Source organism: Populus nigra, chromosome 7 (assembly GCF_951802175.1).
Source record: "Populus nigra chromosome 7, ddPopNigr1.1, whole genome shotgun sequence".
NCBI lineage: Eukaryota > Viridiplantae > Streptophyta > Magnoliopsida > Malpighiales > Salicaceae > Populus > Populus nigra.
This window is the reverse complement of record NC_084858.1, coordinates 5,002,455-5,015,685: the sequence shown is the minus strand read 5'-3', so window position 1 is coordinate 5,015,685 and position 13,231 is coordinate 5,002,455. Positions and strand designations below refer to the sequence as shown.

The following is a 13,231-nucleotide window of genomic DNA, read 5'->3' as shown; positions in this document are numbered from 1 at the left end:
AAACTAAAGTCAACATGTGTTAACCTTTGAAATAGGTGGCTCTGGTCATGAATCCAAGACTAGCCCTATAAAAGTCAAATGAAATAAAATAATAAAGCAAAACTCTAAAAAAAAAAAAGAGTAAAGAAAAAACCATCAACTTAAAAAAAAAAAAAACAAACCCAAGCAAACTTTGTAAACTTTGTCTAATTTTTAAAACTCGTAACCCGTGAAATTTTAGACCCGAGTTGAATTAAGAAGCTTAATTCCCAACCAATTTAATTGCAAAGGATGGAATCGTGAAAAAAATATCAATAAAAAATAGGGATCAAATTTGATTAAAAAAACTCATGAAGGATGGAAATATTAAAAAAAAAACCTGCAAGATGATCCTAAATAGAAAAAATAGCAATAAAAAGAACGAGAACCGGGTTTTAAAGATAAAAAAATAAAAAAGGGTGAAATTGAAAAAACATTTGTAATTTTATGACGTAAGTGTGTTTTGATTTTTTTTTAATATGACTTAAGGAATAGACGCAACTGAGGAAAACAAACTAATATATGGACAAACAAAAAATAAAGGAAAACAACAAAAAATGCACGGTTAAAAAATCATATAAAAGGAAAAAAAAAACAAAGTCTAATTAGTAATGATATAAATGTTGAATGATAAATTTGTTTTAAAAAATCAGCTTTAAAGAAGAAAAAAAACCAAGAAAACTCGGGTAAACCTTCTAAACTTGTGCAAAGGTCTCAAATACGTAGCCTATTAAATCCCAGACCTAGGCTTAATTAAAAATCTTAATTCCTAACCAATATAATATTAATTAGCCAAAGTAAATCCAACAAAGAGCAACAATTAAAAAGAACCAAAAAAACCCGGGTCATTTTCAAAACCAGTGGAAAATCCTAAAGAAAACAGACAAATAAAAATAATTTGAATTTTTATCTCAAATAAAAAAAATAACAATCAAAAGAATAAGAATTAAGTTTAAATGAAAAAAAGGGGAATGAAATGGAAAAATAATTATAACCGTTTAAATTATTTTAGAAAATCATTTAAAATATTGAAATAAGGGATCGGGAAAAAAAATATAAATTTAAAGAATTCACCAAAAAAACCCAATGAAGAACAATAAAATAAAAGACCTGAGATAACCAGATCATTTTCAAGACCAGCAAGAAATTCTATAAAAAGCAAGCTAAAAAAAAAAGAAACCCAATCTTCAATTGAAGAAATAATGAAGGATGAAACGAGAAAATAAAAGCTTGGACAAAGGGGGAAAAAAGAAGAAGCAAACTTGGACAAACATCCTAAACCTAGTTAAATTTTAAAAATTCACAATCCATGAAACCTTAGATTTGAGTCCAATTAAGAAATTCATTATGGGCCAATTTAAAAAACTTGCTAAAGCAAAAAAAAAATGACAATAAAAAAATAAAGATTAAATTTGATAGAAAAAAATCAAAGGGTGAAATCATAAAACAAATAAATTTTAAAAATGATTTCAAATAAAAAAATATTAATCAAAAGAATGGAGATCAAATTTGAAAAAAAAATAAAAATTAAGAGGGTGAAATTGAAAAGGCATACCAATTATATAAATTATTTAAAATAAAAAAATCATAATAAAAAAAAAGATCAAATATGAAGAATCAACAAAATAAATGGTTGCTTTTGAATTTTGAAGGGGTTGTATGAAAGTCCAGGTGGAGATAAAAAGAAGAAAAGGGAAAAAATTGTAGCCGGCACCAAACTACCTTGAATCTTGGAGCACTTGCCATCTCATCAGGTTTGGAGGGCCTAGTTCTTCCAAGCATTGCCATGAAAGGCATGTATTTGGTGGTCGGACGACTTCGCACGCGCTGTTTGAATAATATAAGGGTTGCTCACAAGCTGGTGCGTGTATATTTTTTTAAAAAGTAATATTTAATATATTCAAATTACTATAATCTTGAACAACTTCCAACTTTATAATAAAATTAACGTGAAATGATAAAAAAAAATCTTATAATAGAGTTATATTATTTTTGTCTCTAAAAAGATTAAAGTAATTATATTATTTTGAAATAAATAAAATAACTAAAACATCCATCCATGAGGAAAAGGTATTAATTTTTTTTTATTTTAAAGGTAAAGTCATAATTTTTCTGTAAAAAAAAAATAAATGATAAATATAAACAATCTTGCCAAGAAAGTCTAGTTCAACGGGTTTTTTTTTAAAAGGAAAAATTCATAATGATACTATTATAATAAATAGTAATATGCGTGTTGTTGTATAGTAACGTCTCGAGAAGATTTAGTAATTTGCAATTTGTAATTATACTAGTACAATGAATATTAAAATGAATAGTAACCCATTTTGTTAATTGTTATGGAAATCTTAAAAAAAAAATATATAGAAAGTGATGGGTGTTGGTGGATTCATTGTTACTAGTTAGGAGTAGAAATACAAGGACATGAAATATAGGAACCCTATAGCTGGCAAGAGTTGTCTCTTCTTTCTTTCTCTAGGCCCAGCTCCCTAAATTTTCTTTGTTTTTGATTGCTTGCTTGCTTGCTTACTACATTTCTTTCTTGTGCTACTTACTTAAGAGATTCACGTTACTCTCTCGTTCAGTTTCTCTATGTTCTTTCAAGAATTGACCACTAGGGTTTTGTAATTGAAAGAAAGAAAATGAGTGCTTCAAGATTCATAAAGTGTGTCACTGTTGGTGATGGTGCTGTTGGAAAGACTTGCATGCTCATTTCCTACACCAGCAACACTTTCCCTACTGTAAGTAAAGTTACAATCTTTTGCTTTCTTTTTTTCTTTTTTGCTTTAGTTTCTGTTTGGTTCATAGGAAAAGAAAATGCGGGAAAGTGGAAGATATGTTTGTTAATTCAACTGGGGTTAATAAAAACTAATTAGGTTTAGCTGAAAGGGTGCTGCTTTTTTGGTTTAAAACCTAAAATTGGAATGTAAAGGTTTGTTTTTTTTTGCGTTTTTGTGTTTGTTTTCCTGGAAAATGCAGGGAGTGTAGAGAGTATCATAGATTGAAATTTACCATGTTAAGTCAACCTAATTGAGTTTGTCAAGGTTGTGCCTTTTTCTTTGTTTTAACAAATTTTGGATTGAGAGGTCAAGCTTAAGGATTTTAGGTATAGGTTACTGTTTTAGATACCCGGAATATGGAAGATATATTGTTATGTCAACTGGGCTTGATAAAAGTAATTGGTTTTAGTAGATGGAGTGTTGCTTTTTTGCTCAAAACCTATAATTTGGGGTATAAAGTTTAGGTCTCTTTTGGTTCTCTGTTTGTTTCCCTGGAAAATGTGAGAAACGTAAAGAGAATTCTAGATTGCAATTTGTCATGTTAAGTCAACGGAGCCTTATTTTTTAAGTAATTGGGTTTGTCGAGGTGTTTTTTCTTTGTTTAAAAACTTATGGAGTGAAGGTCAAGGGTCTCGGTTTTTGGCATCTGATTCTGTTTAGCAACACGAGAATGTGGAAACTGAGAGGAAATTCAACAAATTTTGTCCTTTTATAGTAAATTTGTCTTTGCTTAGGAACTGATATGGAGAATCCTTCAACTGACCATGCCTTTTACAAGTAATTCACTTTCAGAACATGTTTCTGTACTGGTGTATTGTCTTAAATAAGAGCTAATTGAAGTGTTAACCTGGCAAACAAAACGTGGAGACAGTAGAATTCTTGTATTTTTAATTTGTAATAGGTTAATCAGCTGAAGCTGGCCTCACACTAGTAATAGGTTTAGTTTAGGTGGGTTTTTCCACTTGGAGACCTCTAACAAGTTTGACTTTTGGGGTTATTTTTGGAGGTTCACTCTGTTACATTGAAATATTCCTGGAAAAATGCTTGCTTTGATCCTACTCTTCTTGTATTTTGAGCTGAGCAGAATTAGAAGAAAAGAGTGTTTTCTGGATTCTCTCTTCAGTTTTCGTTTTCACAGAAATTGTAATCCTGTTTTTAACTGGTTCTTTCTGTATTCAAAGTTTGAATATTCCCTCTAAATGCTTTGGGAAAGCCCTGTTATATGATTTATGTTGTGGTGATTCGGCATTTCTGCTTGCCTTTTCCTTGTAATTTTGATAATATTCCAATATAGACTGGGAAATAATGGTTTTAACATCAAGGATTCTTTTTGCTGTATTTTCTGAAAATAGGATTATGTGCCGACCGTGTTTGACAATTTCAGTGCAAATGTGGTTGTGGATGGGAGCACTGTCAATTTAGGGTTGTGGGATACTGCTGGTAGGTTTCAAATTAATAAAATTTCCTTTTCCTGTCTTTTAAATGTTCATGGTAATCACTTCATGTATTGACTTTATGGCACAGGCCAGGAAGATTACAATAGACTGAGGCCTTTGAGCTATCGGGGGGCAGACATTTTCCTGCTTGCTTTCTCCCTCATTAGCAAGGCCAGCTATGAAAATGTTGCAAAGAAAGTAAGACCTACATTATCTTCAGAAATTCTTGTCTTTGTTAAATGTTATATGTCTGATTATGTGTATGTGAGAATGAATTTTTATTTTTTGTGTCTCGTGTATAGTGGATTCCTGAATTGAGGCACTATGCACCTGGTGTTCCAATTATTCTTGTCGGGACAAAGCTTGGTAAGTCCTACTCCTCTTACTTTAAGGAACAATGCAGAAGTTTGGTATATTATAGAATTCTCTGCTAGGAGTCTAAGACTAGCTTTTCCTGCCTATGTGGTCAATAGCTTTGAATCTTTGAACTTGGTTTTCAAGATCCCTTGATGTATGTGAGTGTCATGTAGTAACTTCAGATATTTTATTCCGCCTGCTCACTTAATTTTCTTGCAAGTGACATGATGATAAAGTCACTAGTCAATGTATTCATGGACCCAAACAAGATGAGGTTTCTTGAAGCCATATTAGGATAGTTGAAATGATGCAATGTTATTCAGGGCTGTGCTTAAATGAACATTTCTATAAAGATTAGCATAAATTAACACTGAACTATGTGCTTTTAAGGCTCATTCAATTGAATTGGGAGCACGGGGGAGATATATTGTATATTAGAAATGGCCATTAAATTGGCCGAACTTGATTTTTTAACATATTACAGCACTCCATGCCACCCTGCATGGGCTTGCTATGAATACTTTAAAAATTGAATTATTTTGTGGTTTGATGACACTTTCAGAAGCTTGAGCAGTTTTGAGCATATCCAAAATTTTTGTGGCCGGTTGCATAAATAAAGATGCTTTTAGTAAGCATTCATTATTCAATCACCAGTGCCTAAAAACCCTGTCTGATAGCTTGCCTAGATGTTTGGCACTTGTACATCTCTTCTGGATTTGGGTTAAATGAAAAGGGTATGTATCAGCCAATTGAACTGATATCTTTCAGAAAGTGCTCAGCAGTAACTTGTTATATCTGGTTGAATTCCATGACCATGTGTTAGTTCAAGCTGCTATTGGTTTTAAGCATATCTTTGCAATGATTAACTTGGAGATAATGAACTTCCATAATACTACATGGCACTACCCTTTTCGTTAATTGCCAGGTTATTTTTAGTTTTACAGTGCCTCAGCATAGAATGTCTTGTATCAATTTTCCTAACCTGTCGACAAAAAATGAGTTTCATGACAACTAAATTTGCTCCCTGTAGATCTCCGAGATGATAAACAATTCTTTTTAGATCACCCAGGTGCAGTGCCCATCACCACAGCTCAGGTATCAGCTGCTGCATCACATCCTAACTATCGTTTTTCTAGTTTGCCTTGCCTTTTTTCTTCTATTGTGGATACTATCATGTCAGCCCATATAAAGGAAATAAAAAACTTAAATTTTTTTTTTCTTTTGAAAGGGTGAGGAACTGAGAAAGCTAATTGGGGCTCCTGTTTACATTGAATGCAGTTCGAAAACACAGCAGGTATGTAAATTAAGTTCTTGATGATAAATCATAAGAGAAGTTTGGTGCTTACCTCATTACTAACAGAATTTGTTCCATCTACTCTTTTCAAACGCAGAATGTCAAAGCTGTCTTTGATGCGGCCATTAAGGTGGTCCTCCAGCCTCCAAAACAGAAGAAGAAAAAGAAGAGAAAGGCACAGAAGGCCTGCTCTATATTGTGATCGTGTAATAAACCAACTAGCACATTCATCGCATTAGTTGCCATCTCTAGGAAGCAGCAGGATGTGGTCCGTAGTCTATACTGACAGAACTAGGGGGCACTTACAAGAATCAAGGTGTTTGTTGCTTTGTGATTTGTATATTAATGTTTCACGTTGTGATTGTTTACTTTCACACGTCTACTGTTTCTGTAGGCCTACCTACATGTTGTAGACCAGACTGGGCAGAATTTCTTATGAAATACCAAGCTTTCTCTCCTGTACCATGATCGGAAACCTGTTTTAGTGCGCTTAGAGAATCGGAATATAATTATGATTTTGTGCTATTATAGTTGATTCTCATCCACATTAACTGATTTACATGCGCCTGTTCCTGCTGTATTGTTTGTGGAACGGCAATTTTAAAACCTCCAGTCAACATCAGGAAAACAAGAAAGAGGGAATATGGTATCCATCTTTCTTTTGAAGGATACTGTAAAAAAAATTCTTTGGTTCCCTTACCCCCATCTGCTTCAAAGCTTTTCCAGATGCTCAAACCAAGATATCATTTCTGTGAATTAGCTAGGGACGAATATTTTTCTTTATAGGGCATGGCTTGGTGTCTAGTGGTAGCTATTGTGGTTTTGAAGATACCTGATTGGTCATCTAGAACTAGAACCATGATTGTTTCATGTACTGATGGTGGTCAAAAGCATCACCTAGAAAGCGGATTCCTTTTGTTTAGATCATTTAATTCATCTTATGAATGATATAAATGTGATTGGATGGGTTGACTGGGAAAAGTAAAACCAGAATTGGAAAGAAATGGTTTTTTTTTCCTGATCTTATTGACCTTATGGATGATTTTAAGGACAGGAGAGGGAGATTCCAAGTTAATGCAAAACAGAGGTGGCTCAAAGGGAGGGAACTCTCCTAAGATGTCCTTGTCAATTATCAGGGAATCATATATTTTCTTTAAGTGATAGCAATGCTGGTAGAATGATAGTTGATAGTAACTTTTTAATATTGCAGAACAGCAAATCTCTTTCAAGTTGTTGTTGTCATAAAACATGATTCTTTACTTGCTACTTTTTTCTGGAATTTATACTGCGCCACCTTCTAAAAGAGAGAGTACAGTGCAAAAAGAATTAGTGTGGACCTTTGCCAAATACACACCTCTCTTCTCCAGCATTGCCAATTCCTCTATTAAATACACCACCATCTTCCCTTCTGCCAGCATCCATATCTTGGTTTTCTTCTCTAGCTTCGCAATCTTTATTCTTGAATTACTCTCTTCCATACTGCAACAAAGAAATTGAATAGAATGGCATCGAAAAGAATATTGAAGGAGCTCAAGGACTTGCAGAGAGATCCCCCAACTTCATGCAGTGCAGGTAACAGGACCAGAAGGCTTGAATATAATAACATCACGGTTCATTCTTGTTTAGAAAGTTACTTGACTGCCTTTTGCCTATTTTTATTTCAGGTCCTGTGGCTGAGGATATGTTCCATTGGCAAGCCACCATCATAGGTCCAAATGACAGTCCCTACGCGGGTGGTGTTTTCCTTGTTACCATTCATTTCCCACCGGATTATCCTTTTAAACCTCCCAAGGTAAGATAAAAAGAAAAACAAGACTGTTAAGCCCTTTCTCATGATTATTGTTGTCTTTCTGTCTATACCATCCGAACATGTCTATATGATGATCTTCATTGAATAATTGCAAGCAGGTTGCCTTCAGGACCAAGGTATTCCATCCAAACATAAACAGTAACGGGAACATCTGCTTGGACATACTCAAGGAACAATGGAGCCCTGCGCTCACCATATCAAAGGTGGGGTTATCTTGAAGAACTTTCTTGAACAGGACACCACATAAATCTTAAAATCATTTCACTCTAATTACACATAATAATTAAGGCATCAGGACTGCGTCATTTCAAAAAATCAACAAATGATTCTCAAAATCTCAAATTGCGTTGCATCTCTTCTTTTCTGATACATCATGGAGAACAGTACTCGTGCAGATAGGAACTAGCCTATTTAGGTGCTCCCTCCATTTGAGTGAAGCCAATTACCTTGAATTATAAATTACAATATAAAGAAAGAGATGGACGCATGCCTCATCTCACGTTCTTTTAATCCTTTCCACGCTCAAGGCTTCAAGCATTGCTTAGAATTATTCTGACATCTTATTGTGGGGGATTCATGCAGGTTTTACTCTCCATATGCTCACTGCTTACAGATCCAAACCCTGACGATCCTCTTGTTCCTGAAATAGCCCATATGTACAAGGCCGACAAGATCAAGTATGAGTCTTCTGCTAGGAGCTGGACTCAAAAGTATGCCATGGGATAGGCCCTGAACTCCACCATATATGTTCTTGTTTGATAGTACTATGAATTTTTCCATCAATGAGTATCTATTGGTCATACTACTAATTGCGCAGCTTATATATAGTGTGCTGAATAAAAACAAGGAAACGTTACCAGACAGTAGTAACTTGTAATTTGAGTCTCTCATTTCTCGGACATAAATGGTTGGCCACTTTTGAACTTATGGTTCCCCTTGTTCTTAGGTCATGGTGTGTGTAAACTACTACTAAATCTGCTCTGCATTTGCAATAAATCTCTCATTGATGGTTTATTTAGCTATAAATCTTCACGAATGAAAAAGACTTGATAATTTTCAAAATTAATTGGAGTTATTAATCAATTTATTATAAATTCAATCTCCATTTTATCATTTCAAGTTTGAATTTAAGGGAATGTTACTATATACATACCAATTAAACCATAAATCGCCCTTTTAAAATCCAATTATATATATATATAATTAGTTTTGTTTCCTAATATACCAATCATAATTATTTTGAAGAAGAAAAAAAAAACATTGATTGACATGAATCCAACCAAGTGGCCCATAAAATTTGTATTACTTTAATTAATCCCAACAATTTCCTGTTGGCTAGCATCGCATCCCAACAACTCAGATTAGCTAAAGCATAAATCTATATCACAAGAGAACTAACCTAACCTTGCATATGTTGACACGGGTCTTTTCACTGCCTGCAAGTCTGTTAAAGTATATTATCTTTTTGGTAGGGGGTAGTGGTTTAGCTAGGAATTTTAGTTTGGAAAGGTCAAATTAGAAAACAATTTTAGGGGTAAAATTTAATTTTTTATTTTATTTTTAAAGCTAAAAATATAATTTGTTAATGGAGGGGGGTTAAAAAAAATTTCCTTGCACGGCCTGCCATTGCCAGTAGGGGTGAGCAAAAAAACCGAAAAACCGATTTAACCGAGAAAACCAAAAAAAAAATTAACCAAAAAAACCGAACCGGTACAAAAAACCGATTGAACCGATTAAAATATTTAGGAAATGTCCGGTCCGGTTTTGGTGTGCCTGAACCGGCCAACCCGAACCGAACCGGTTCGATTTAAAAATGAAAAAAATAAAATAAAGTAACAAACCAAGCGCGGGCCACCCCTCCCTTCCATTAGCCAACCCTAGCAGACCTTTATCATTTCTTTCCCTTGCACACAGCCGCCCTCTCCCTTGTTTAAGTCTTTGAATGCTTTCACATTGAAGGGTCCCTTCATTCACAGCTTCAATGCTCTCTTTGTCTCTTATCTCTCAACGTGAAGGCAAAGTAAAGATTACAGGTAAAGCTTTAATATTTCATTTCAACATTTGAGTAAAATTTGTCTTCTTCTCTTCCAATCTTCCATGCTTTCTGTCTCTCATCTCTCATCTCTCAAACTTGTCATGTCAGAGATGAATTGCTGATGATTCTTCCATTGATTTACTTGATTCTCCTTCATGGGTCACGGCTTTTAACAGATCCCACCTTGATTACCAGAGAGGAATTATTTCGGGTCTAGAAGCTGAAGAGTGTCCAGAAAAATCCAAGTAGTGATGGCTAAGAATTGATACTGTTTTTTTGTAATTATTTTTTCCTTTGCAAGAAGTTGTAACAACGAGAACAACATTGTTGATTCTTAGAGGATGGCATCTTGGCATTGCAGTTCGGTTTGAACCGGTTTGGAAGGGAAAAAAACCGAACCGAACCGAACCGAAATTAATCGGTTTGAACCGGTTTTCAGTTCGGTTCGGTTCAAAATCTAAAAAAAAAACGGTTTGGTTGTTTATTTTGGTCCAAAACCGGACCGAACCGAAAATACTCAGCCCTAATTGCCAGCCCCAGCCCTTCTGATTCTGCCCCTGGTGATGGGGATGGGAGTTCTTTAGTATTCTATGGTAAAAAAAACTAATGAAATAACAGTGTAACAAATTATTTTAAAAAATAGTAAGGTTCATAGAGTCATAAATGATACATGCGATTCATGAGTTGCAATTAATATTTGCAATTTTATTAAATTATAAAGTTTAGAGGTGATTATTTTCTGTTCGGTTCAGTTTTTACAAATAAAAACAACCAAAACAGAAATTTTGAAAGAAAAAAATAAACCGGTTCCAGCCAACTGGGTTCGGTTCGATTTGGTTTTTTATATCAAAAAGCTGAAAAAACCTATATTGTTGTTTTGGTCTTTTGGACTTTCTATTGGGTTTTTAATGGGTTTTCTGATGGACTTGTAAACGATGTTAATATTGTCTAATTTTCTTATAATATTCCAAAGTATATTTAATTTTTTTGCCACTAAATATTTATTTGTATTAAATTATTAGTGTCAATCTTGTGTTCAATATTTTTTTCCTTCTGAATATTTTTCTTCTATTTTGTATGAGTGAGTAGAACTCTTGCTATAGAAGAGTTTAACTCCCGGCTCCCGCTGCAGAAGAGTTTAAATAATAAACACTAATAAATTAAAATCTAAATTACAAAGTAAGGCCTTTAAAAGGTTTAAAAAAACAACAATAACATTGTCATCAAACACTCCAAGCCAGAAAAAAAAAATCTTCATTGTGCACATCATCTCTAATTATCATCCATGGATAGATGTAACTTTCCATCAAATTCTACAAAACAAAAAATTAGACATGTTAGAATGAAAATGCGTTAATCAATAGATTATAAAATAAAAGGTGTAGGTTTATAAGAAAAATTATCTGATTCAAGGTGTTCGTAGGTTTCAAAATCAAATTAGTAATACATGTTTTTTTTTTATCCCTCTTGTAATCATTAAAAAAATACTGGTAATTCTAGAGAAATAAAAGGTTGTATAATTAATAGACTACTAAGAGCATTGAACAATCAAGTCATTATTTTTTTTCAAATTAAAGGTTTTCTGAATAAAGCAACTAAATACACAAGTTTCAATCCCCCCTCATCCTCTCTCATTCTCTAGCATTAACCAAAAACTACAATAACTCAAATTGCTCATTTTTTAACTTTTTGGTCACTATAAAATTTGTGAAGCCAAGTTTGACAAAACCTATCGATCTACCCAAAGGCCAGAAGAGCACCTTTCCAACATTTTACTTGTATAAAAAATAATAATTTGTATTCAATATTATTGTTATAATTATACATAAAGATCATTGATGTAAATTCTATGTTTAGGAATACATTTAATACACAAAGTTGTAGATATAGTTTTCAAAATGCATACAAGAATCAAAGATGCAATAAGGTCAATGCAGCAACTTCGTTGTTATGGATCAAGATCAGGAGAACATCGAAGATATTCCTAGATTTTAAAACTTAACAGAAATGAGCAAAAATAATGGATCGTATGAAATTACATAAACTACCAAAGTAATTTTGAGCATATATACCTCTGAAAGGGTCTTAGAATTCAAACTTGATAGAGTTATATACATCAATGGATGACAAGCAAGCATAGACCTAGGGATCCCGAACGCAACAGAAGTTAACGTAAGATCCAAAAAAAACAAAAATTCATATAAACATTACAACTCGCCCTGATAGTTAATACAAAGAGAAAAATCTTACTGGCTTACTACAATGAACTGAAGAAGAGCGCTTAGATGAACTGCTAGTTGTTGCTAAGGCTTGGGGGTGTTGCTGAGAAGCTTGGGATGCTAGATCTAAAGTGGAAATTGAAGAATGAAGATTGGAAGGGAATTTTAGATCTAAAGATGAAATTGAAGAATGAAGATTAGAAGATGGGGGGTGTTGCTGGTAAGCCTGGGATGCTAGATCTAGAGTGGAAATTGAAGAATAAAGATTGGAAAATGGGGGGCATGTCTGATTGTTTTTGTCTCTAAGGGTAAGGGAAAGGTGTGGGCGTGCGACTCCTAGGGTTACTGCTTTACAAAAGGTTTTTTTTTTTTATTTATAGTACCTTTTTTATCTGTACCGAACCGGTTTAGTTTGGTTGGGGTTTAATCGGTTTCAGCATTACAAAATCAAAACCAAAACCGAACTGAACCAGAAGTGTTTCTAAATATTTTAATCGGTTTAATCGGTTTTTTTTCTTGATTCGATTTTTTCAGTTATTTTTTTTTATTTTATCGGTTTATCAATTTTTTTGCTCACTCCTAATAAAGTTGTTGGACACGAGATTTAATAAAAAGAGAGGAGAGAAGAGAGAAAAGAAAAGGGAAAGAAAGAAAAAGACTTTGGAGGCACACTGAAACTCCTATAATTATACCATCAATACCATTGGAAAGATCCCGATGAGAGGAGTTCAACAAAACAAAGAAAGGTCACCAACAGCGATCAGAGTGCGCCACACAGATGACTGACTTCGTTTACCATTTATAATTTTTTTTGGTGTCATTGAATTCTTCTTATCAATATCTTTTTAATAGTACATGTGGTGTTATCATCAGAGTTTTAGTGTGACTCCGAAGTCATTTTATTTTATTTTTATTTTTTTTATCTCTCATGTCTCTTCACAAATTACAAGAAGAAGAGAGAAGAGAAAAAAAAATTAACCAAAGGCACTTTGAAGCTCTGATGATAACATCACTGGTACCCTTAATAAAAATATTTTAATTAGACGAATCCAACTACATCAAAGAAGATCATAAACAATGAACAAAGTGAGCCATATAAACCATTAAAAAATGTTATGGTTAACTTGCTTTCGGATTGCTCGTGTTGTCTACTCTAATCATTGATGGTAACTTTTCTTAATATTATCAGATTTATCTTATCGAGATTTTCTTGATAATATTAATTGTATCATCATTGAAGTTTTTATATCTTCAATATCTTTTTATTTCTCTCTCTGAATTAAAT

General features: G+C 33.4%; 2 protein-coding genes and 1 long non-coding RNA gene across 3 annotated transcripts; all 3 read left to right on the top strand.

The window, feature by feature from the left end:
- The first annotated feature begins 2,407 nt into the window (after positions 1-2,407).
- Positions 2,408-6,340, top strand: LOC133699658 (rac-like GTP-binding protein 5). The gene is made up of 7 exons (XM_062123005.1): positions 2,408-2,756; positions 4,148-4,235; positions 4,320-4,429; positions 4,534-4,597; positions 5,619-5,683; positions 5,817-5,882; positions 5,980-6,340. Exons 1-7 carry the CDS (start codon positions 2,658-2,660, stop codon positions 6,082-6,084), a joined length of 597 nt encoding a protein of 198 aa, XP_061978989.1. The 5' UTR covers positions 2,408-2,657; the 3' UTR covers positions 6,085-6,340.
- An 859-nt stretch (positions 6,341-7,199) lies between these two features.
- LOC133699659 (ubiquitin-conjugating enzyme E2 10-like) lies at positions 7,200-8,710 on the top strand. The gene is made up of 4 exons (XM_062123006.1): positions 7,200-7,454; positions 7,547-7,674; positions 7,791-7,895; positions 8,275-8,710. Exons 1-4 carry the CDS (start codon positions 7,385-7,387, stop codon positions 8,416-8,418), a joined length of 447 nt encoding a protein of 148 aa, XP_061978990.1. The 5' UTR covers positions 7,200-7,384; the 3' UTR covers positions 8,419-8,710.
- Positions 8,711-9,113: 403 nt separating this feature from the next.
- On the top strand, positions 9,114-10,417 carry LOC133698449 (uncharacterized). Its single transcript, XR_009843143.1, has 2 exons — positions 9,114-9,725; positions 9,836-10,417. It is a non-coding gene; the product is annotated as an uncharacterized LOC133698449 (long non-coding RNA).
- The last annotated feature ends 2,814 nt before the right edge of the window (positions 10,418-13,231 follow it).